Below are 24,830 nucleotides of genomic sequence, written 5' to 3' on the forward strand. Positions count from 1 at the left end.
ATAAAAATTTGTGTTGCGGGGAAAAGTTTTCATAGTGTAACGCGAAATGCGATAACAGGCCGCGCGCTGCGCGTTGCGCATGTGGAAATGCTAGAAAACTCACCGAAAAGCCACCAAGAGTCCACTCCACTTCCTCGACTTCCTGCTGCAGTTTTACTTGGTTTTTCTTTTATTTTTCTTGGGTTTTCTTTATTTTTGTTACTGTCCAGCCGCTCGTTAGTTGCGCAATGAACTTCAACTTCAACTTCAAATTCGAAAAGTTTCGCTGCTGCAACACGGGCGACAAAGTATATCCGAAATCCATATCGGAAGCGAACTCGTTTTTGGCACTTTTCGTGTGATTTATTTTTTATCTATCTTTTTTTTCGAGCGGAAGCTGCACGGCATAATTCAATTTGCTTTATTGTGTCGATGGGCTGTGCACTGGAAATATTTAGAGAGGTTTTGTAAGGGTATAAATAATGAGAAATAGAGTAAATTACTTCTCTTAAAAACAGAAAAATGTTCCATATGGAATTCCTTTTTATTATTATTTGAAGTAAAGATCTTTGTCTTGTCAAAAATAAAAATGTATTAATTTATTCTCTGTGTTCCTGTGCATGTGGTTATGGATATGGAACGACAGCCAGCTGGCCAGGGAAAAAGTGAAAGCCTGCCTCTAGTTTGCACCGATATTTGCTTAGCACTTCAACAAGGGGCATCTCCATTTTTTATACCCCCTTTGTCACCCCGCCAAAAAATATAAAAATAAAGCAGCAAAGTGTGCACTGGGGATTATATCTATGATGCAATCGATTCGCCCGACAAATTGAGCAACAGCTGCTGCTGCGACTCCGGCTGCTGCGATCTCGTCCTGGTCGCCTGTTTCACATCTATTTATTATGTTTATGTTTATTTTAGAGGCGAACGCACCGCCATGGCGCTGTCATGGAAATGGCATTTGCAAGCCGGCTGAATTGTGGTGCGTCCACATTTTTGCCTGGTGCCGCTTTAATTGTGGCTGGTGGAAATGTTTTTTATCGAATGTGCAATGCAATTTCATTATTTATTCAGTCAGGCACACACACTCTAGACTCGGACACACATGCATGCCCAGAGACTGTCATTACTGGCAAGTATTTCGTGTATTTCACCATTTTTTCTCGTTAACTTGACCCGAGCGTTTGCTCGCTTGACTTGCCCTGACTTTTGGGCCATCCTCGCCGGATTGGCCAATATCAGCTGGCCAAGGTGGCCCGCCAAATGATGTTGTTTCCTCGTCGATTAATAACTATTAAGTAAATTGGATCATGTCGTTAGGAAAATGGCAGCCCATTTTTAGCTAAACTTTTCCTTTTTCACCTCAACTTAATTGAAATGGGCTTAGTTGGACTTTATTTGTGGTTTTTAAAACAGAAATTAAGGCTAGACACGCACCATAATTGTTTGCTTGTTTTTCCAAATAATTGTTATCAAAGGTTAAAATAAATTATATATTTTTAATGCTTAATAGTTGGAAGTTTTTGGCTGGATTTAACTTATTACAAAACCTTGATGACTATTGCAACACCTGTTGAAAAGTAAGCCTTGTATTTACAATTGTATAATTATTAGAATTCCCTGAACTGGACAGATTGACTCATTGAAAATTGCGGTTAAAACATAGTACTTAAATACCTTTCATCAAGATCTAAAGAATATCTCAGCCTGGTTTAAATTAAAAGATAGTTATGAAATTGTTGAACATGGGACTAAGGCAAGCAATAATGATTTAATTAAATAATATATATTTTATATTTTTATATATATTCAATTAATAGTTTTCTCTAAAAAAATAATAAATAATAATAATAATACAATTTGATAGTATTAATAATCAAGTAAATATTGAATAACAAAGTATTTATTAACTCTAAACTGTTAAACATCAACAAACTTTAGCTCGTTTCATCTCAAATTTTCGAAAGTATCCCACAGATATGCTTGAAAATTATATACCGGCCCCAAAGTATGCAAAGCATTAGCCAAAAATAATTAAATACATTGCGCAACATAAAGATATTTCTAAGGAATTTGTTTAATCAAACAATGCACAAATGCACTTTAATTAAATTCCTAGAAATAAATAAAAGTCAGCAGAGAGATGTTTTTAGAACTGATATAGTTTTGTATCGGAAAAAGAATACTTAAAAGCGATTATGATGGCAAGCACGTAACTACTTACACATGAAACACAACTATATTCCCCTTTAACTGCATTCTTATTACATATTTGTTTGCTGATAAAGAAATTCAAGAGAATTGCTGTAGATTCTCTGGAATCGGTTTATATCAGTCATCGGTTAATAATCGCCTTTGGCGGAGACGTGGTTAGGTCCCAGCGAATAACCTTTTGTCAAGGCAAGTTCAAGGCTTCAGACAGCGGGTCTGAGCACTTCAGAAAATGAGATTCATTCATTGCCTGGGAGCAGGTAATGCTACGTCAGTCTCTGCTCGAATGCCGGCTACAGATACATTATGCCCACAGATATATGCAGTGCGATATCAAGCTGCGGTTTTGTCCGAGATCTCGGAAATCCCAGATTGAGTCACCCGCCAGGGCAGTCTTTCCCAACGTCGTCTTCGCACGCTCCAAGCAGATACAGATACACTTGGGAGGAGATTCTGTGACTCCCATGACGCGTGCGACGACGGAACTGACGTGTGTCGCACCCCATCGGAATATTTAATTTTATTTATTAGACATTAGGCTTTGGATGCCGATAGTGGTAGTAGCTGCTATGGCCAGGTGTGCTCTCTCAAGCAAAGCTCTCAGGTGAAAAGCTTTGATCAGGCAGCACTTTTACTTTCGTTGGTAACAACTGTCGGCCTAGGAGACTCTCGAAAGCCCTACAAGTGTCTGGGGTTTTTCCCAAAAAATAAAGGTGTAATAGGTGGTAATGAGAAATTAAAAGAAGAAGAAAAGTCAACTTGGGGAAGCTGAAATTTGGAATACCCTTGCAGTTTTCAATTGAAGGACCCAAGTGAAAATCGATCATAGCTAAGCAAAAAATGCATTAATTCTAAATTGGTTGTCCTGTTGATGCTGGTTAAGAATATTAATGATTTAATGGGTCGGAAATGACTCCTTCTGACTAAGATTATAATACCCTGCTAAGGTATTTAGTTATACTCTTATATTCATATTATACAATTATAAATAAATGATTTAAAATAAAATGATTTTAATTAGCAACTAAGATCCGTTTCTCTCAGTGCACGATGATTCAAACCGTTTAAGTTCGCCGTGGAGAACCAGTAACAGAAATTAGCGGCGCAACGGCAGTCAGCTGTGATAAAATCCACACCGCCCCCTCTCTTCCGGTCCACGCCCTCCTCTCTGCCTCTCTGTCCCCATAAATCTTCCCCTCTCTCTCGTATATCCCCCAGTCCGTCCACCACTCAGGCGAGCTTCGGCTAAAGCTGCACTTGTCAATTGAAGAGCGCACTTCGGCTGGCGGCTGTCAAAGCCCTCGTCCGCTCAGTTGGCTTCCAGTCGCGCGCTCTCGCTGTCGTGTGTGTGTTCTCGATCGCGAGAAATCGTAATTAAAAATTGGATTCAGAATTAGTTAATGCTGGACAACCCGGCCGGGTGATATGGTGAAACTCCTCCTCGTCGACGTCGGAAAAGCCCAGCGCGCGTCGCGATAAAAAACGATAAAAGCCAGTGGCAGCTGATGGTTCCATAAAAGCGCATGCGCGCTGACCCATTAGTTTCACTCCACGCCGGCACACAGAACCGAACGACCACGATCCACTGATCCACCGTTCCAAGCGTAACTTGGAATCCAAACGCGGGACAGTCGTTAAAGTTGGGATCCAAAAACCTGGTGACCAAATCACTTAACATCCCAAAAACCAATGCCAAAACCGTAACCCACACCGAAATAAGAAACAATAAAAACCCGGAGACAGAGACCGCGATCAGCGACCAAAAACGGTTCAACTAAAGCGGCGAGAGCGAAACTAAAGTGAAAAGCAAACCGACTAATTGAAGTGTCTTCGTCTGTCTGTGTCTCGCAAACGTGCAAAGGAAACAAACAAAACGGGAAACGGAATAGGCAACGGCCACGGCAACGGCGCAACACCTAATAGCTAACAAAATATTTATAAATAAATACCAATCCGGCGGCTACAACTACGGCAACAATAATAATAATAATAACCAACGCGAATAAAGACCGGCATTAACATTTAGTCGTGCCAGTTTGTTTATTTAACACACACTTACACACAAGCAGGCCCCATAAAAAATATCAGATCGAGATATAAACAAAGTCTGAAACCGATTCGCGGATCCCCTGCTCTGTATATTAAGCCCCGATCCCGACGCAGACGGAAGCCGTCCTCAGAATATATATAGTTATATAGACAAACGGACGAAATGCCGCCCATGTGGTTCAAGATGATCAAGGTCCTGGTGCTGCTCTTCGCCCTCTTCACCACGGTGAGCATTCTCGTCCTCTCTAAGTCAACAGTCGAACCTCCATAACTCGAACTATATTTGGAATTAAAGAAATATTTCAAATAGAAAAACGTAATGTAGGGAAGAGCTTTATATTTTTTTTTGCTAGCCTTTGATTTTAATTATACTTTGATTTTTCAATTAAGAGTATGTGATTTATTTCCAATTATTTTGAGATATTCCCAGGTATGATAGACTATAATTTGAGAGGTATTAATATTGTTTATCTCATTGATAGATGTACTTTAAAGTTTCCATAGTTTTTCTCAAGATCTAATCATAAATAGTGACTCAAATTCGAATTTAATTTTTGTAAAATTATAAAAAATTAACAACTTAATAATCAAGCGCAACAATTAATTTTTATACTTAACCAGAATTCTTTAGTGTTTAAAATTCTTTAAATGATCCCAAATATTATAGAATATTAGAGAAGCTTTGTTAACTCAACTGGAAGTCTCGCTATAACTCGATTTAAGCCAGACAGCTGGTTGTTCCAGTTATGAAAGTTCGACTGCAGTGTCTCTGTTGTTTTTGTGTTGTGTGTGTTACTCTCATGCATTTTGGGCTTTGGGTCATTACTTCCCTCATCTCCGATTACCGTAGATTTTCCTTGCCAGCACCGAGGATTACCATAAGCCGAAGGGCACTTTCAAGTGTAAATATACACGATAGTTTAGAGAGATTGAAAACCCGTTTGGCATTGTGAGCTATGTGCAATTTTCATCATTCTCCTTATAATAAATGCATATCATCGGCATTGCAATAATGTGCATTAATTGACAGCAAGTGATGCCAAGTGATTCTGCACACGACTTCCGAGCTAATTTACTGTCGCCAACAAAAGGGATTCCGCCGCCCGGTAATTAATTGGAAAATGATTAGAACGTCTGTCACTCGGTCTGCCTGGTTTTCCTAGGAAATCTAAAGACCAATCCGTTTCGGTTCCAAAGATCACTTTTTTTTTCGACTTTATCCAAGTTCCAAGGGGTTTGTGGAAAACCTTAAAACTGATATGGAAGAATTATCCAATGTTTGCCACACAAATAATAATAATAATAAAAAAAGCTTGATAGCTAATTGCATGACAGGCGGCTTGGGGAAAAACATTTCCGAGAAATCGCAAAACAAAAGTCTCCGGCGATTACGTGCTTATGGGTGGGCACTTAAGATCGGGTTTTATACGAGCGTGGCAAGTCCCAATTTCGATTTGGGTAAATTCTTCAATGTCAGTCTAGAAATATACTATTCAAAGAGATTTTATATACCTTCGGGTAACCTAAAGTGTTAAAATTTATTAAATGAGATCAGTTTTTGGTTTATTATTTAGAAATAATAAAGATTCACTAAAATTCATTAAAATTCATTAAAACAAAACCAAAACTAGATTAGGGTCTTTCATTAATAATTGATTCTAAGCAATTTATTGACCCGTAGATAATAAATCTATCTTTTGTCGGTCAGTTTCCAGCTTTTTGTAATAGATCCCATCCCCGCATTATCTCATAAACACTTCCCTATTCATTCTCTCTCTATCACTTAATTCGCTGATAACCGAAAAATCAAAAACGGATTTCGAGGTTCTATAATTTTTGGAAAGCTCTGCCTAATCTGGCGAGTTGCCCGAGAATTATCACCTCGAAAACTGAACTCTCGCTCTGTTGCTATCTCGAGTTCGGGTTCGGGTCCTAACTCAATGGAATTTGAAAGCAGAAACTGCGCTTGCCCAGAGCGAAACAGCTGTTCAAACTCCTTCCAAATACGCAAATGTAGTGCCGCTGACAGACAAACAAACAACAGCAACCGACTCTCCGAGTAGCTACTATACCTAGTTAGTTGTCTTGGCAATGCTGATGAACCGAAAATACGAAAACAACGAAACAAACCTTCCACTCTTCCACCTGTATCTTTCAGATAGTTTGTATCAATAGCGAAATATCGAAGCGGCGCGAGGCCGAGGCGGCGGCGGCGAATGCAGCGGCAGAGTTGGCGGCCTTAAAGGCCGCCGCCAGCGGGAGCTCGTCAGGAAATTCCAAAGGTTCCGACGTCGACATGTCCGGCTTTACGTCCGAAAATGTGCTCGCGATTCTGCGCGGACCCAATAAGACCAAGGAGGTGTGAACACAGACCCAGTCGCTTATCCTTTTCCTTAAAAAACTCCTTATAAGACTTCCCCCTATATGTATCCCTCATATCCACCCCGATTATTGTGTCGTCTTTGTGGCTAAATTTTATGTTGTCAAAACCCAGACTAAACCGCCTGTCGTCCTGTCTTTTTCCGCTACAGTTGCAGGCCAAGGATCTCAATAAAATCCTGGAAGAGCTCTTCATTGTGAACGATGATAAGGGTTTACACCTCTTTAATGTAAGCAGCAAAATTTCTCCTGGATTTTTTTTGTTAACAAGTTCGTCTTTTAGTTTTAAAAGTTTTTATTGATTTGGGAAGATTTTTCTTGAATGGGTATAGAAAATATATACTTTTCTATATACTTATAAACAAATTACCTTTTTTATAACCACCTCTCTGTAAAAACATATTTTTAAAACTTAAAAGACGAATTTTCCATCCACTATATTTTTCTACTCCCATGTTTCACCCACTCTCTGGCACCCCCATTTCACCCCCTCTCATCTTCGATCACATCTTGTGTGTGTGTGTGTGGGCTGTGTGTTGTCTCTGTGTGTTTATTTTCGATTTGGCTGAGAGACTAACACGAGTGAATTCTACCCGCACAGACAACGACCGCGGACAGTGCACCCTCCTCACCAGTCATGCCCATACCCACCATGCTGGCGGCTCAGCCCCAGCCCCAGAGTCAGAGTCAGAGACAGTCCCCGGTCCAGACCAGCCATTACCATCAGTACCATGGCCTGAGCCAACCAGATCAATACTTCAAAGTGCAGCGTTCCCCGGACGGCAAGCTGAATCTGGTCTTTAACGACACCTTCGTCTCGTTGCAGGGTACTAACGCCCAAGCCCAAGTTCAGCAACAGCAACAACAGCCCCAGCAGCAGTCGACTCCTGCCCCGCACATCCGTAGGCCGCCGTCGGACAGTAAGTACCGCCAAGTAGTTTAAGATCCTTCAGATACATTCGATACTCGAAACATGCTGCACTCGAAATATGAATCGCTGTCAGCACTGTAAATTTTTAAATAATTTATTATTGCTTTTAAAAATTAATTACATAAATTCAAAGGCGATTCCCGATTTCGAGTGTGTACAATTAACAACTAAATCGATTCCATACTCACCTGGCCAACTGCCTTTGGCGATTGCCTAACTTTTAGCCTTTGTCTTCCCAGGCTCAGAGAAAAGGTATCTGAACGTATCCAACAGCTCCCAGTGCGGGGACGAGCCCAACCAGGAGTCCAAGTCCTTTTGCACCCAGGTGGACAATTACCCAGATCTCTCGGCCCTCAAGCAGAAGCTGGCCGGGAAGTTTGCCAGGTTCTTCAACGACGAACTCCAGCCGCAGGATGTGAGTGCCCGTGTGGGCACTGCCGATGACGAGGTGTTCCTGTGCCGCACCAACAGACGGATCCTGTACCCGAAGAAGGGCCTGAAGGCGGACAACTCCTGGCAGCTGATTGTCAATGACGAGGAGTTCAAGCAGGGCATTCAGATCGAGGAATGCGAGTGAGTCGAGAGGGGAGAGCTAGGAAGCGGCAACATTATTTATCCGTTTTAATCCCCAGGGAAAAGGACCTGCCTTGCGGCTATGCCGAGAACTTCCCGCAGCGGTACAAGCCCGTCTGCAGGCAGCACTTTGTGATGCGGAACCTGGCCAGCATTCCCAACAGCGGGCAGCTGGACGTGGTCCAGGACGTCTTTAAGATCCCCTCCTGCTGCAAATGCGTGCTGGTGAAAAACCTGTGAGAGGCGCGTGGCCCCAGGTTCAATGAGATTTGTGATTTTGGAGGTGAGATCAATATTTATTTTTGTTGACATGACAGGGATTTTGCACGAAACAAGGAAACGACTAACGAGGCAGGCATCCTTCTGGGAAGGGTGGCGAAGCCGTTACTTGACCAACTTGCGCAGGGTCCAGCCGACGGCATAGAATCCGGTGAGCTTTAGGGCCAGGCCCTTGCCATCCTTTGTCAGGGTCCTGAACTTATACTCGACATTGCCGAAGACGCGGTCCATGGTCAGGGGATAAAAGACGATTATCGAACTAATAAAATAATGAAAAAATTAGAACTTTGGAATGTGCTATTTCGGCTTGAAGTTCTTGTTTTTGAGATATGTATATATATACGGGAGAGTTTTAGTTAGACTTTTCAGACTGATAAATTGCTTTGACAGGGCTACACTTTATTTACAAAGCTAATTAGTTGGATTTCGTTTATTTACCGAATCATTTCTCTTCTTTTTTCGTTGCAGCATCAAAGTTTCACCCACAACAGAATGGCAGGCCAAACTGTCCAGGGGATCGTTGTTTTATTTCATAATCTGTACCCTTGATCTTAATTTTAATGAAACAAATCAGAATCCACCTTAGGCTGCGTTTAAAATAATTTTAAAAATCTAAATCGAGTCAACATCAACCTATTCGTGTCATATTTCCCATAATGACTTGTTTCCCTGTCTAACTTTTAAGCTAGAAATGCATGCAATTAGTCGTAGAAAAAAACACACACAAAAAAGGAAAAAAACACCACAAAACTATATAAGAATATATGTTAAAAAAGAACAACAAAAACAAGATAATGTATAATAAATGTATGCAAGTACATGCCAGCAAAGTAAAGTTCTTTGAACCCTGAATCTGAAAGCTGGTGACAGTGTCTCCTGCGGAAGGCGGACAAGTTATTTGATTATTAACAATAGTCGAGCAAACCAATTACTCCCTAGTGAGTGTAAACACGGACCGAAGGGCTTTGCATTCGCCGGAGTTCCTCGACTGTCAGCGGGGCGTATGCGCGATGCGCCAACACATGTAGAAATCAATAGTATTTATCGATTCCGAAAAACACAATAAACTATGTCAAAGTTAGGGGGCGAGCAATGCGAATGCCGATGGGCGGGCAAAGTGCCACCATTTAATTACTATTATTAGGCTGCCTTTTTCCCAGTATCGTGTCCCTGCCCGGTTCAGGGTCATCAATCATGCGCCTCCGAATAGCCTCCGAACACCCGCGTCCATATCAATTAGCAACTATCCATATATCTCTTCCTCAGAGAGTTTGAGTGAGAGTTCCCATTTGTATTGGGCTTTTTTCTCATTACGCCTCTGGATGGTGGCCACTTGGTGTTCGGTTCTGATTCACTGTGGCAACACCAGCAGAGGTATTTGGTATCCGCACTTCTGCATACCCCTCTGAGTCATTATAATATAATTTTTAGTAATACAAAGGATTGCTTTATGCGGTGATTCAGAGGAGACTTTACTCAAGAAATATATTTTCTCTTTCTTTCTGTGCTTTTGCCTTAGTTAATGATGCAACTCATTAGTTAAAACATCTGTTTTGCAAGTGTTTTGAAGTAAGTTAAAGTTAAAGTCAGTTAAAAAATTTTAAGGTGTGCTTGGATATACAAGGTTACAAGATTTCAGTTAGGTATTTTTAGTATAATAACTTTATATGCAGATTACATACATATATATTATATACTTCCGTTCAGCTTTCATATATTTATCACATAATTCGTAAAATATTTTCTGAATCATATTCATAAATAATTAGTTTTCAAGCAAAAGACTGAAGCTTCTACTTAAGCAGAGAACCCAGGGACCCCGGGACTGCCCCTGCAAGGGGTACTTTGGAACAAACAGAAATACGGACAACATGCAGGACAGTCAGACACTGACAAGGTTTTTTTTTTTGCCTGGAGAGGGGTTGGGTTGGGTCTGGGGGTCTTGGGGTTCCTTTTCGTAATTGCCGCAGCACATTTGCATGGCCGAAGGAGTTAATGGGGGTTGCCGTTGCCTGATTTGTTTGTTGGCTGTATTATTGCCACTGGCTTTGTGTGGGGAACGTGTATTGTTGTTATTCGGTTGCTGCTGGCGCAGGCAGGCAGGTGTATCGGTGCCGTATAAATACGCTCTGTTGACGAGGCCCGGGCTCCAAACCGCCGGTAGTCGCTGCTCCACACTAGTCACTCGCTTTTACTTTACGGAGTTCCAAGTTCTCGTTGCACATTCTTGCCGGCACATAATGCCAAATTATGCAACTGCCGACTGCTGGAAAAAGCGATAAGTGGAGCGAGCAAATATTGGTACATAAACTGTTCCCAGCTGCCCGCGTAACTGTTCTCAGACCGGCTTCACTCCTCTGAAAGGCGCAACATGTGGGCGTTGTGACGTGCATTCAAATGATGAGAAGCTCATTGATATGCCCTAGAGTGCTTGGAAAAATCACCGAGTTAGAACCAGTAACCCAGGGAAATTTGATGGATTAAATCCAGAAAAAATCACCAGAGAATGAATTAAGGGAGTGCAAGTGACTCAATGACATGGCAATGGAGGACCGCAGCCGCATCTGGAGCACGGGCAACATCAATCATGGCTTCTTCAGCGACAATCTGCAGCAGCAGCCGCTGCCTCTGCAGAGATTACAGACACCGGGTAAGAGTTAGATCTCTTAATTATAGTATAAACAGGAAGCTATCTTTGGGAAGCCGAAGTTTGTATACTTTTGCAGTTCAAATTTTGTAAATTGTTTTCCCTAAAAATCTATTTAAAAATTACTTTCTTACTCTTCTGTATACTCTACTTTTGTGTAGGAGGCACAAAAAGCTGATGTTCTCTTTAGTAGTCGCAAACGAAGTGTTCTTTATTTATTAATCCATTTCGATCTTTATATAGCTGTGGGTTTTCAGTAATGCGTGTAATGTACAATCAATGTGTCTAGGTATTAGTTAATGTGACTCCTTGCTAAATTTACTTTATGATTACTTCCGTAAAGTATATACTTCAGTTGTACTTGAGAGCCCTTCCAACATTAACAGCTTCTCCTTAATGTAAATGACTAAGATGCTACTTTATTGTATTTATTCTATATAAGCTAAATTCCTTAGGTAATACAGCATTTTAAGCCCATGAGTCGACAGCGTTCACTTATTCAATTTAGTTTCATATTTATATCGTGTTTAATTAGCCAATTTGTGGCACCTTTTACCAATTCAAATCGCTAACCGCAAAGCCTCAATCAATAGATTGGCGTCACGATGTGCAGGTAATGGGACACGATCTCCGCATCTACATCTAGCGGAACCAGGTGTCGTAGAACGAGCCGAAATTCTGGATTTTCATCGATACTCGCCAGTTTCTGGCCCAACGGGAAGTACCAAACATGTTCTTCTGCTCCAGGATATTATCTTCCTCTTTGTCACTGGTTTCGTCTTTGGGAATACTAATGCCATCGTCCTCCGGCTCTGCGTTAACTTCCGGCAGGGACGTAACGGAGGACGACCTGGCCACCGGGAGGGTCTCCTTCTTGTTGATCTTCTTAAGGTTCGTCGTCTGCTCCCTCAGGTGGCTCAGCCTGGCCAACTGCCAGAGCTTCTCGAAACGCTTCTGCAGGACCAGGGCAACGATCGCGAGGGCGACAGCCAAGAAGACAAGGCAGTCGAAGATCATGGACAGCATCTCAAAGGGTCTGCCGATCCTGGCCTCGAACTTGGCAGCCTGCTCGAAGATCTCGATGGTTTGGTACACATCATCGGCCATGCTGAAGAGATTCCTCTCGATCTCGGAGGTGTTGAACAGCAGTACGCTTAGACTATGAAACATCTTGTGGGGCTTACAAAATTTTGGATTTTATTTATTGAGATTTAACAGTACAGCAAAGACATCTGACAAAAGAACAAAGAATGAAAGTTATGGCAAAGCTATAGTTGAAAATAATAAAAACAATGCAGGTAGTATTCATTTATTCTCATTATACTATTATGATGTATGTCGGAACAGTCTAGAGCGGCCCACAATATGATACAGATGCCTGAGGAACCAGAGGGAAAATTATTTAAAACATTTTGTTTTATAAATAAATAAATAAACTTATAAATAAAGTAATTTTTCTTAATGATTTTAAAATGTTTTAAATTATATTATTATTAAATTATTTAAATTAGATTCTTAAGAGGCAAACTTCGTTGTTTTTCTATATGTATCATTGTTTTTATTTGGCTGAAAAAAGATCGAAACTTAATGATCTAATTTCAAACTGCAAGGTATACAAATATCGACATGCCGATATTGAGTGAAATTTTTCGATCTCTATAGTATATAGCTAAAATTCTTAATTGTTATCTTTCCTATTCCACTTTCAATAAATGAATGAAATGAAAATAAGCCGAAGAACCGCCCTTAATGGGTACAAAAACTGTGGTTATCCTGCTTATCAAAGAGTTCCTCCGGTATTCTTCATTTCACATGTAAATTGGAGATTAGGTCGTGTGGTTGGCTGGGCTTTTGATTTTTTAAAATGGGTTAAATTGCTGCCGGACATGCGAAATCGTTTTGAGGCCATTGAACCGGACGTTGTCACCAGCGCCTTCTAATGCCGCTTCTGCCAGGTGCAGTTCCGCATTCGCAAGTGACAGACGTGCATTAGCCAGGCGATTAGGGACACAGGGGAGCCAAAGGACAATCGATCAAGATAGGAATAGAGAACACGAACACCACGAATTCCAGGGCTGTATTGACATTAGACTAATTAGTGTTATTAAAACGTGCCCCTCTCTCTCGGGCTTCGGTTAAAATCAATTTTTAGAAGCTAATTAAGCAGAGAGCCGAGCAATAGTGAGTCCGGATTGTTTTGAAACCAATTTCAGGTAATCTGAGCCTGTTATCGGCACCCGTGAGAGCCAATGGCAGTGCAGGCGGCAACGAGCTTATCAACGGAGCCGGAAATGGGTCTCTAGCCGTTGCCTCGACCACGGCGAGTGCCAATGGCAAGCAGCTTCCTTACCAGCCCATAGGAACCAACCTGGTGGGCATTCAGTCCAGGTGAGTGGGCTTTGGTCTGATTTAACCTGTTAATTAACTGTCTTACCTTCAGGTTCCGCCGCAGTTACTACCACAAGGTGGTGCTGGGCGGTCTGCTGGCCCTGGTAGTTTTTCTGCTGATAGCAATCATAGTCTTAAGCCTAAGTAGTGAGTATTCATTGTATTTTAATGAAAATGTACCTGAATTATCACCCACCTTCCCCATTATTACAGTTAAGAAATCCAGCTCGATTTGCCGTAGCCGGGAGTGCATCCGCACGGCGGCCAGCCTTATCTACGCCATGGACGAGCAGACTGATCCCTGTGAGGACTTCTACCAATTCACCTGCGGCCGCTGGGCGGAAGAACATCCCCGACCGGATTCGGTGACCTCGAATGACTGGTTCCGGGAGCGGCAGGCACACATAATGCGGCTCGTGCGGGAGTTTCTTCGCTCCAACATCAGCCGGGCCGAGCCCGAGGCCGTGGGCAAGGCAAAGACCATGTACAAGGGCTGCATGGACACGAAACAGCTTGATGCCAGGGATCTGGAACCGCTGGTGGGTTACCTGCTGCGCTTCGGACTTCCCATTCTCCCCTCGTCCCTGAATCTCACCCTGGGAAGTGGCTCCAAGTATGCCAGTGCCAGTGCCAACCGCAGCTACAACTGGCTTGAGTCCATAGTGGCCATCAAGCAGCACCTCAGCATGGATCTCATCTTTGGCTTCGATGTCTTTCCGGATCCCTTCAACAGGACCATCAACAGGATTGCCCTGGGAACGCCGGAGACGGACTCGGCGTTTCCTTTGTGAGTAAAAAAGGCGAATTTCTTAGACGGAACAAACTCAGGATAGAAAACCTTCCCTTCTCCCCCACAGCAACAACGATGACTCCCACAAGCTATTGAGAAAGATCCACCGGAAGACCATCTTCATGACGAACAGCGACGACGATGAGGATGACAATGAGGAGGATCGCGAGAGCGAGGAGGAGGAGGCAGCTCGCCAGACCAGCGCCGGAATGGCGGCCTACCTGCACTACGTGCGCAAGGTCATCGAAAAGTACTTGCTGTACGTGGATCCAGGGGTCAACCAGGAGGAGGCCACCCAGGGCATCACGGAGCTGGTCAAGCAGGGTGTCAAGGTGGCCAAGAAGGTCCATGAGGCAGGTGCTACTATAGCCCTAAATTATTAATATTGATTATAATTATTTACAGTTAAAAGAAGACGCTGAGAACATGACCAAGCCCTCGAAGAACCCGGCCGACGACATCATCTACATCTCCCTGCTTGACCTGCAGAATCAGACGGACAAGAACATAGCCCCCAAGACGCTGCCCATCTGGTTGCGCTACATGGAGCTAATTCTAAAGGGCACCAAGCACGCGGGCAATCCCCAGATGACCAGCAATCTGACCATCATCACTAGCCAGGCGGACATCCTGTACTTGCAGCACGTGGTGGAGTATCTGGAGGAGACGCCGGCCTCCCACATCGAGTCCTACCTCTGGCTGAGCACTATCGAGGAGCTGGTGCTGCACACGACCAGTGCCATGCGGCTGCTCCATTCGGAGTACATGCGCGTGGCCATCGGCACGGAGGGCAGCACTCCCCGCTCCCTGTACTGCGCTAATGGGGTGAATAGCTTGTTCGGGATGGCGGTGAGCTATGTCCTGGCGGACGAAGAGTTCACCCGGGAGAAACTGCCTCGTGTGCAGCGTATGCTGAGCGACATACGGCGCTCCTTCGATCGCCTGGTCAAGGCCACCTCCTGGATGGACGAGGCCACGAAGCGGAAGACTATCCAGAAGTCGGCCGAGATGAAGAGCTTCATTGGCTTCCCCTCGTGGCTGCGCAATGCCAGCGCCTTGAATGACTACTACGAGGGCGCCGAGGTGAACGCCAGCACGCACCTGGAGAACCTCATGGACTTTGTCCACTGGCAGATGATGGAGAAGCTCAACGAGATGGACAAGCCGGAGCCCATTGGCTGGGCGACGTCACCCTCGAATGTGAATGCCTTTCACACGTTCCAATCGAATGCAATCAGTGAGTGACCAGCAGGAAAATATGTCCTTTTAATCCCTAAGCCATATATCTCCCTTCCAGCTGTACCCATTGCCATTTTGCAGTATCCCTTTTACGACCTGGGTCTCGAGTAAGTCCGCCTGGCAGAGCACTTCAGCACATATCACAGAGCAAACAGACAACCGAGCTGCAGGCACGTTTTTGCACCGCACCTTGCACTAATCCCTTCCAGAAATAGACTCTAACCACATTTACTGTGTGCCTTGTGCTTGGCAGGGCTCTGAACTATGGCTCAATTGGCACCATTCTGGGCCACGAACTGACGCACGGCTTTGATGACAGCGGCCGGCGGTTCGACCGGGCTGGGAACATGGTCGAGTGGTGGTCCAACCGCACCATCGACGAGTACATTAACCGCACTGAGTGCTTTGTGGAACAGTACAGCCGGTACCACCTGGAGGATATCGATGAATATGTTAGTATAGAAGGATTCTGGGGTTAATATGATTTTGTGGAGCTACTTACCTTTGTTCCCTCCTCTCCTCTCAGATCGATGGCGAACTGACTTTGGGCGAGAATATCGCCGACAATGGCGGCATGCGGGAGGCCTTCTATGCCTACCGGCTCTACGTTAAGGAGGTGGGCCGGGAGCGGGCCAAGTTGCCCGGTCTGGAGCACTATACCCACGAGCAGCTATTCTTTATCTCCTTCGGGAATCTGTGGTGCGAGACCTATACACCGGCGGCCTCACGGTATGCCCTCAGCGACTCCCACTGCCCCGGACAGATGCGTCTGAGAGGCGTGCTGTCCAACTCGGAGGAGTTCGCCAGGACCTTCAAGTGTGCCCGCGGCACGCCCATGAATCCCAGCCAGCCCAAGTGCAGGATTTGGTAGGGAAACCAGGTCCAAGAGGGAAAACAGGAACAGTCAAGTGATTTTTCTACATATTCGTACTTTAGTCTTAGGTTTAAATCGATTATACAGGTGTGCCTTTTGCACGGCTCTTGAGGTGCAAATAAATGGTAAAAGCTTTTAGATGGAACCTCTGTGCGGCCGCCCAAGTGTAGGCTATATTTTGTCTAGGTAACAAAGAGATGCTGCATGCTTTGGGGCCTTATTTCTCTAGTACCGAACTTCATTACAAATCCAAATATTTCGTATATAAACCTTTAATTGATATTACATTTCAATATACATTACAATCTTGGTAAAATTACATTGAGTTGACATTTACACTTACACTTACAAGACAGACAGACACTCGTACACACACAGCACACACGCACAGCACGCACACGAGTTTCGTGGGAGATTCTTTGGTTGTCCTTAATATCCTGCTCTTCACAATTCCGTACAGCTGCCGTTTAGGTGGGGCTGAACACCTACAGTGGCTGCTCGGTGAACAGGTGAGTCCTCCGGGGGAGAAGCTACCGCAAAACTGACGTCTCGGCATGTGAAAATTGACTCTAATTTGGAAAGAGAGAGATTGTGTAGGAGGATTAATAGTGAAGGTTTCGGTTTTCTTATTGTAATTTACAACTATTTTGAGCTTGAAAATGTAATTTATAGTCTCTTTTATTTACTTAATTAGAGAGAGTCTTAAATATTTTATATTCTCCATAAATAAAATGAGAATTTAATTAATCATAAAACTCGTTTAAAAAATGTTTGAGTATACAAGGCATACAAGCTTAGAACAATAACCTCTTTAAGGATATATGAGACTCACCACTTGCATAGAATTCACTCGTAGCTTTCGCCTTGTGCTGATGTAGGTGGTGCAGGTGTCCACACGATTCAGACGCAGTTCCCCGTTGGTTCCTTTGAATTTTTGACATGTGACATGAAGCGGTAAATATAAAAAAACATTGTTAGCAAATTTGGTTAGCAATTTTTGTGTAATTTTAACAGGAAACTGTGGGTGGGTGGTGCTCGGGGCATGCAGCAAGTGGGTGCCATGCAATGGAAATAATTACGAAATGCGAAACTAAGTCTTCTCCGGATTGCAGACACTTCAGTAACACACAGTTGACACTTTTAATAAATAGTGGGATTAATCTGCCAAATGTTAGCCATATAATGCATCGATTTATCTTTATTAATATTATTCAACAATTATATTAATAATTAATAAATGAAAAAAGTCAAATTAATAATTTAAAAGTCAATCACAGCAATGTCACAGAAATATCTATAAATTATAAATCAATATAAAAAAGGTTTCAACATTCTATTTTCAGAAAATAATTTAATTCCATTAAAAATCAATTAAATATTTTATAACACTCCGATAAACTCATAAAAATAGCATATCAAAATGATTCATCTGTAATTATTTATCTCAAAAAGCCGAAACACCTAAAAATCTCGAAAAGCAGCATTAATGTTGGTAGCGAAACGGTCTACACACTGAGAGATTGGAAATGGAAACGGCACGCAAACGGATACTAGAGAGAGTGGAGGGTAGCACCTAATGCGGATCTTAGGTTTCCTGACCAGCCCAAGCCCCAGCCCATCGCCGACTTGGCGATGGTGATAGTGCCTGAAGGCCATCTCACCGGTAGCTCCCGAGCTGCTCTCGCCCCCGCCGCCACGCAGGAGGCGATGCAGGCAGCAGCAGCGCCGCAATCCGGGGACCCGGTGCATGATCTGCAGGAAGCCGCCCCGGAAGCGGGCGTTCATGTAGCAGTAGATCACCGGATTGTAGCAGCTGTGCGACATGGCCAGCCAGTGGAAGGCGAACCACACGTACGGCAGCGGCGCCCAGTTGGCGAACTCCTCGTCGTTGAGCAGGAGCTGTGAAAATCTAGAGTCTGACATATATATTCTTATTTTTCCAAAGGACACCACTTACCTGCAGGATGTTGAAGGGCAGCCAGCAACTGGTGAATACAAACACAACCGTCAGCATCATCTTAACCATCTGTAAAGGCAGGGAAAGGAAACGGAAAGAAGCCTTATTAAGTCGGAGGACACTAAAGTCGGGTTCTATTTATAGGACTCTGCGGTCGTGCACCTCGGCCTGCGTCCTTTGTTTCTCTTTCACGACCCGGGACACATCCTCGCATGTGCCGAAATCTTTACGGATCCCAGCCTGCAGAGCCGTAAAATCTATAAACGGGGGCGCAGTTCTGACCATAAAACTTGGCCAACGAGCTTGGGTTTATTTATATATCGGGCAAGAGGCAATGACTTGCTTTTATGGCCACTTGAAACTAATTTTTATCGGGGGCATCTTTAAGTCTAATTATGAACGGGGTTTTTAAGGCAAGAAATGTGAGATATCTGAGAAGTACTCCCTTAAATCCTGACGCTCCTCCTTGACACGCAAGTCGGTCATAAACTCCGGTTATTGCCGTTTCCGAAAATGATTTTGTTTGTCAGCTGGCTTTTGACAGGTGAAGGTTGCCCCGCGAGAACTCCATATCCTGTTGGAGTTTTTCACACAAAAACTGTGTCAGTCACACAGCCATAAAAAGTTACCCAATTCAGTTTGTTTTTCCTGCGACACTGAATTCGCCGAATATGACGACATCATTTACTATAACGACGAGCCCAGTGGCCACGTCTCTTCAACGTGACCACCTGATAAACTACTCCGTAAAGCTTTATAGCCCCTGAGCCTCAGACACGGTAAAGATGTTGAGTTTCTACACTTGACAATTATAAATAAATAAAATATTTGTGAAAAAATTTAACGCTGGTTATGCTGATATATATATATATTATTTTTAATTTAACAATGTAACCCCTAATAAAATGTTGAAAAAATTAAAAAAAAAAATGTTCCTTTCCATAATGGCTAGAAATACTCGCCTGTTGATGCTGTTCAAGAATATATATGATATATGGGGTCAGAAATGACTCTTTCCCTAAGTTACTTGATTCCGACTACTAAAATACCCTGTAAGGCTATAAAAAAATAGTTTTTTATATTCACAATTTCATATGACACTCATATTTGTTTACAGTGCAACAGACAAGAGATCAACGTCAAAGTCTTTTAGCACAAAAGCCATTTGATTGCGATTACCACTGCTGCTTCTGATGCTTGTGCTGCTGATGATGCAAAGGGCAATAAGATGACAATAAACGAATCATATGCCAAATTCGCATAGAATCCCGGCGAGCGGATAAATTGAATCCGATTTGCATGCAAATATTATGGCATAATCACAAACTGAAGCTGCAAAATCTTGCTCAATATGCGGGGATTATGAATTGATTCGAGCACACATCTGGCGACAGTTTTCCGTTTAGCAAAGCTCTCTGGCAGTTTGCTTTTATGAACTCGACCCGGCTTCTATTTTTTTATTGGCTGGAAAAAGGGAGAATTTTCCGCGTTGGGGTTGCCAAGTTGCTTAGTTGCTGGGGGTAACGTGGTTAACGAGTGCTCAACGAGGCCATTTGATTCGTTTTAATGCCTCGTTAGTCGAGGGAGTGTTAACAATGTCAACATTAAGTATACGCCGCGTTGGCCGGGCGTCAAAACAACGCGGGATGCAAACAGAGAGCGAAGCCAAGCAAGCTCAGGGTTCGTAATGAATGTTTATACAAATATGTGTGTGCTCAGACATCGTCTGGACACGCGTCTCCGGCAGCGGTGACCTTTGGCCTCCGCCGAGCATGTGGTCGGTGTCAGTTGAACCCGGGTCCCACAGGAGCTTTCCCTTTGCCTACAGGGAGAGGAAATCTTAGAGACTTGGTAAGGAATATATTAAATAAAACGTATGGGTATGTTTTTGAATAAAATAATTATATTATTAATTATTTTAAATTAAATAAAAATAATATTTTTGTACTATTTCTATTTTACTTTTTTTTTCTATATCTATTTTTTTTTCACTTTCCTGCCTGAGCTTTACTTTAATTTAAATTAGTTCTTATTTTTCTCAGTGATCTTGGCAAATTGTGGGTGTAAACTGCAACGTCACCTGGCGATGGAGGAGTCTTTAGGCCCCCGGGGGCAGCTCGAGTGCTATATGACTCTCTTCGCCGCGAGTGGAATTTCAGCGCCTGCGGCTGCAGTTTCATCTTTATTTTCGTTGGTAGCTGGTCTTGGCCACCTCAGTGAGACAGTCTCACGGCTTAATTGCTGCCGGCATTAGCTGCAATCATCGCAAGACCGTTTTCGGCTATTTTCGGTGTCTTGTTCGGGGTGTTTTTTTTTTAACTGGTTTAATGCCCCGTCTGGGCTTACATAAAGAAATGAGCTCATGTCCGGGACTCGAACTCGGACTCAGCACTGTAAGTGTTGTAATTCATCAAAATCAAAATGATTTCATGCCCACCACACCCACCGGTAGAGTCGGAGGAACTGGGCCATTAAAGTCTTAAGCTGACAAATGAGCTTGGATCCGCCGAGTCGCCTTCAATGAGGCCGAGTGTGCTTCGTCTCGGATTGCTATTGAAAGGAAAATGAAAGGCTGGCCCAAATGAGGTGCAAAGCGTTCTCCCTTCCGCTCTTTCCCTTTAGCTAATTCTAATTTCTACTAATTAAATTTCCCAGCACGTCTAGTGGAGGGAAGGTCTCCTTTCAGAACTCTGGAAGGGTTTCTCCCTTTAGTTTGTTTAATTAATGCAGGAGGCATGTCTGGATCAGGGTTGATTGCTTTTTAAGTGCTGGGAATTTGATTTATTTCCGAGGAATTAATCGAACTTATCGAAGAATGTGTACCAATTAAGCTCGCTTAATTCCTTTTTTAAATTGTATTAAATAAACCCAAAGGTTGTGGTTTGTTAAAAATCCCTCAAAAGCTATCTTTAATGTTTTTTCCTAGCTCCTTAATTAATCAATAGCCTCTACAATCATATTTGAACCTTAAATAAACCCTTTAACTGCCGTGTTTATTTACCTTTTTGCAAGATTTAATTTAGTTCCGTTATTATACCCTTGCAGGGTATTATAATTTCAGTCAGATGCTTGCAACGCAGTGAAGGAGACCCTATAAAGTATATATATTCTTGATCAGCATCAACAGGGGAATCTTTCTAGATACGCCAGGAAGAAATCGATTTTTTGGCCATTTTTGCAAAATTTTATAAGGGGTTACATCATTAAAATTGTTGATTTTGATAAAAAATTGAATTTTAAAAATTTTTAAATGAAGTATGCAGATTTATTAACTGTAGAAAATCTTGCACAGAACAGTTTTCCGATTTAAAATTAATGCTCTTTTGGCCGAGTTATGATATTTTTAATTTTAAAAAATCAAGACTTTTTTAATATAAAAAATCCGATTTTATAATACAAAATAATATTTTTCTAAGTCAAGGAATCATTTCCGACCCCATAAACCATATATATTCTTGATCAGCATCAACAGGGGAATCTTTCTAGACATGTCCGGAAGAAATCAATTTTTTGACCATTTTTGCGAAATTTGATAAGGGGTTAAATCATTAAAATTTGCAAAAATGGACAAAAATTTTGATTTCTAAAAATTTTAAATTTGGTATGCAGTTTTTTTAAATTAATAAAAACTAACACAAAACTGCTTTCCGAATCGAAATTAATGCATTTTTGGCTATATATATATATATTTTGATATATTTTAATTGTTACCTGCAAGGGTATACAAACTTTGGCTGGCCAAAGTTAGCTTTCTTTCTTGTTTGTTAAGGCTTTCTCACAAACAACTGTCCAATCAGTTACACACAGAAAAAAACAGGGGCGTTAGGCGCATTAACAGGTTTGATTGCAATTTCTTTCGGCCGTGCCACGTAACTTTGATTGCTCTCCTAGGTTTTTTTTTATCTGCTTAGCTTTAAGCCATTGAAAGCGACGGAATTGGTGAGTAAACAAAAAAGAGTTGGCCATAAATTGAAAGCCAAATTTCATTCACAAGGCGTCGCCGCATTTTGCGTGGGATTTACTGAGGAATACAAAAAATCTATATCCCCCAGTGGGAACTAGTTCAATCAGCGGTTACAGCCATTAATCACTCCATTTCACTTATCGATTACCTCGTGCCTGAGGTGATCTTTGGCCTGGCCAGTTCCCCGAAAGGTACTGACCCGCATACCTCTCGGCCAGCGGTAATTGAAGCCCACTTTTAATTGCCAAACAATTGCGAAAGTATCGGAGAGAGAGAGAGCTTGAGAAAGGGAGAGAGGGAAAAGAAAACTTTGTAAAATTTGTTGGTAACTTAAAAATAAAAAGAAAGGATACTAGCTTCGGTAAGCTGACATTTGTTTACACTTGCAGCTGGTAATGTGACTTGGAAATCGATTAATTTTGATTTTAAAAGTTGTGCTATTATTTATTTTGAATCTATTAGGCATCCTGCATAAATTGTTTAAAAAATGCAAAATAAAAAAAAATTAAAATGATTTTAAATACGATTTGAAATATATATACCTTTCGGCAACCTTTCGTTTAATGGCCATCACAGGTCTCAAGAGAATCTAAAATATATCACTGTGTTGCAAGCTTCTGACTAAAATCAAAATAACCCTGCTAGGGTATAATAAACAACCAGCAACCCGGTCTTAAATCATTTTATCCATGAAATGGCCAAAAATCAAACGGCCATTAAACAATTCCCTCCGCGGCGGGCAGCCAAACTAATCAGCAACTAATTTGCGGAACAATTTACAAGCCAAGTTAGCGTCAAAAATAATGTACACTTTACTTTGCAAAGTTTTGATGCCCTTTTTAATTGAATTTTCTTGTTTTTCGGCCAAACTCTGCAAAGTTTCTTCTAGTAATTTCATGTTTATTTAACTGTTTAATGCGGCTTGAAATATTGGCTGTAATATGTTACCTTGGAATGTTTAAAAACATGCTGCAGTCATGCAATGTTGCTAACCTTAAAATGTTGCCAGCCCTAAAATGTTGCTTAAAGTTCCTACTTGAAAAAACATTTTTTTGCTTTGTCTGCATTTATAATTAATTTTTAGTAGAATATTTAAAATTCGACCTACATATTTTTTTTTTATAATAATTCATGGTAACCAAAACTTAAAGCCAATTTGTTGCACTTTCCTTGACCGGTAAATAGAAATGAAGTGAACGAAATAACAAAGTGACTACCACAAAGTATCGTAAAAATCCAAAAGTCATAAAAAATAATCAAATAAAAGCGGGAAATGCAAAATGGGAGTGGAAATGGCAAAGGGCGGATTGTAAATGGACCTGCAATTATATATATATGTAGTATTTATATGCCAGGATAACAAAGCATCAAGAATAGGACCCAGGTCCTGGGCTCCTTGTGGTAAGCCATATTGGACAATAAAACGGCATAAAATGAAAGCCCAGAAGTGTTTTTCGCGGAGTTTTTGGAGTTGTGCTGCACATATACATATATGTATATATTTTTTCTCAGTACGTGAGCCGACTTTTACTTTTACGACCGACATACATTATAATTAACCCGAGGCCTTCGCCAAAGTGACGACTAGGGAGTAAGAGCAATTAATTAAAGCGCCCAAAGTGTCATAAACCGTCCGAAAGAGCTGTCAATTAAATGCGGAAAGGTTGCGTATCCGCCCCGTGCTCCGTGCTCTTTCCTATGTACGTCCTCCCCTCTCCGTCACCACCCAGTGGCTGACCTCGCGGAAGTGTTGCGGCTGCGATTTATTGTGGGCGTGTCACTCCCAGGCAGAAAAAATTGAAAAAACACCCAAAAAACGTCGTCTCCCTCGGAGTGAAAAGTAAAGGTCATAAAAGTTGTCCGCTTATGCCACAGCATATATATTAAGTGTATATATTTGGATAAGAAGGGAGCGGAAGTGTTTACTCTTCGCTGTCTGCGACATGGATCCCGGGCCCCTCGTGTTTGTCCTGTGCGTCCTCCACACCAAATTGAATTTTAAGCATTTTTCAGCTGCCCATAAATTGTTTTTCCTTTAGCTCCCACATCGTTTTAATGGGTATTTCTGCCAACATTCGTTTATATTAAAATTATTTTATTTATTCTTCAACTGCGATTTAAATATTTATGGTGGCGGTTGTCGCATTTGTTGTTGCTCTTTAATATGACACTTTATTTATGCAATATATTCCCTGGGAAAGTTCAAGTTTTAAAGCTAATAACATGACTTGTTAGACATCCTATCTAACAAAGGTGACACGAAAACTGCACTTTAGTAAATATATGCACACGAATTTCTTTCCTCTGCCTCCAAACAGCCCCTATGGATTGTCATCCTGCATCCTGGGCAACGCGTCGAATACGTACTGTCATGGAAATCCAACAGCAGAAGTTTCAAAGTGCACAATAGGAGAATTGAAGGACATTCTCCAAACAGGATGTGCACCAATTTGCGACAATGTTGCGGGTCCAGGAACTTTTCAAATTGCCAAACTGCAGGCAGGACAGGATCTGGCAATGTTTGAATTATTGGGAATACACACGGCACCACCCACAGTCTGTGTTTGCCA

The 24,830-nt window shown here is 42.2% G+C and overlaps 5 protein-coding genes across 18 annotated transcripts in view; 2 read left to right on the forward strand and 3 right to left on the reverse strand.

Annotated features, from left to right (window-relative positions):
• Positions 1-3,503: 3,503 nt before the first annotated feature.
• Positions 3,504-9,236, forward strand: spz (Spaetzle domain-containing protein). Of its 13 annotated transcripts, none has more exons than XM_017181494.3 (8): positions 3,504-4,465; positions 6,398-6,598; positions 6,771-6,848; positions 7,220-7,381; positions 7,445-7,538; positions 7,774-8,122; positions 8,182-8,405; positions 8,870-9,236. In XM_017181494.3, the coding sequence occupies exons 1-7, from the start codon at positions 4,403-4,405 to the stop codon at positions 8,360-8,362; spliced, it is 1,128 nt and encodes a 375-aa protein (XP_017036983.1). In that variant the 5' UTR covers positions 3,504-4,402; the 3' UTR covers positions 8,363-8,405; positions 8,870-9,236. The 13 variants fall into 13 exon arrangements, with proteins under 13 accessions (XP_017036983.1, XP_070142945.1, XP_017036981.1 ...); XM_070286844.1 differs by having other exon boundaries at positions 7,789-8,122; XM_017181492.3 differs by having other exon boundaries at positions 7,220-7,538.
• LOC108085043 (uncharacterized) lies at positions 8,398-8,789 on the reverse strand. The gene has a single exon (XM_017181503.3). The coding sequence runs from the start codon at positions 8,630-8,632 to the stop codon at positions 8,507-8,509; it is 126 nt and encodes a 41-aa protein (XP_017036992.1). The 5' UTR covers positions 8,633-8,789; the 3' UTR covers positions 8,398-8,506.
• A 1,305-nt stretch (positions 9,237-10,541) lies between the features above and the next one.
• Nep5 (Neprilysin 5) lies at positions 10,542-16,669 on the forward strand. 2 transcript variants are annotated; one of them, XM_017181300.3, is made up of 9 exons: positions 10,543-11,051; positions 13,262-13,436; positions 13,489-13,583; positions 13,650-14,223; positions 14,294-14,579; positions 14,632-15,463; positions 15,524-15,572; positions 15,719-15,917; positions 15,992-16,669. In XM_017181300.3, exons 1-9 carry the CDS (start codon positions 10,940-10,942, stop codon positions 16,334-16,336), a joined length of 2,667 nt encoding a protein of 888 aa, XP_017036789.1. In that variant the 5' UTR covers positions 10,543-10,939; the 3' UTR covers positions 16,337-16,669. The 2 variants fall into 2 exon arrangements, 1 of the variants encoding a protein (XP_017036789.1); XR_011445253.1 differs by lacking the exon at positions 15,992-16,669 and having other exon boundaries at positions 10,542-11,051; positions 15,524-15,635; positions 15,719-15,854.
• Positions 11,448-12,302, reverse strand: LOC108084906 (uncharacterized). The gene has a single exon (XM_017181302.3). It carries the CDS (start codon positions 12,216-12,218, stop codon positions 11,691-11,693), a length of 528 nt encoding a protein of 175 aa, XP_017036791.1. The 5' UTR covers positions 12,219-12,302; the 3' UTR covers positions 11,448-11,690.
• Positions 16,670-16,682: 13 nt separating the features above from the next.
• Positions 16,683-24,830, reverse strand: part of RYa-R (RYamide receptor) — a 66,343-nt gene continuing 58,195 nt past the window's right edge. Inside the window, exons 5-8 of the mRNA XM_017181410.3 lie at positions 18,297-18,365; positions 18,001-18,238; positions 17,172-17,263; positions 16,683-16,908 (exon numbers count right to left, since the gene is read on the reverse strand). Of these exons, the coding sequence (XP_017036899.1) occupies positions 16,870-16,908; positions 17,172-17,263; positions 18,001-18,238; positions 18,297-18,365 (438 nt within the window). The 3' untranslated portion in view covers positions 16,683-16,869. The remainder of the gene's footprint in view (positions 16,909-17,171; positions 17,264-18,000; positions 18,239-18,296; positions 18,366-24,830) is intronic.

The sequence above is a fragment of the Drosophila kikkawai genome, chromosome 3R (assembly GCF_030179895.1).
Source record: "Drosophila kikkawai strain 14028-0561.14 chromosome 3R, DkikHiC1v2, whole genome shotgun sequence".
Taxonomy (NCBI): domain Eukaryota; kingdom Metazoa; phylum Arthropoda; class Insecta; order Diptera; family Drosophilidae; genus Drosophila; species Drosophila kikkawai.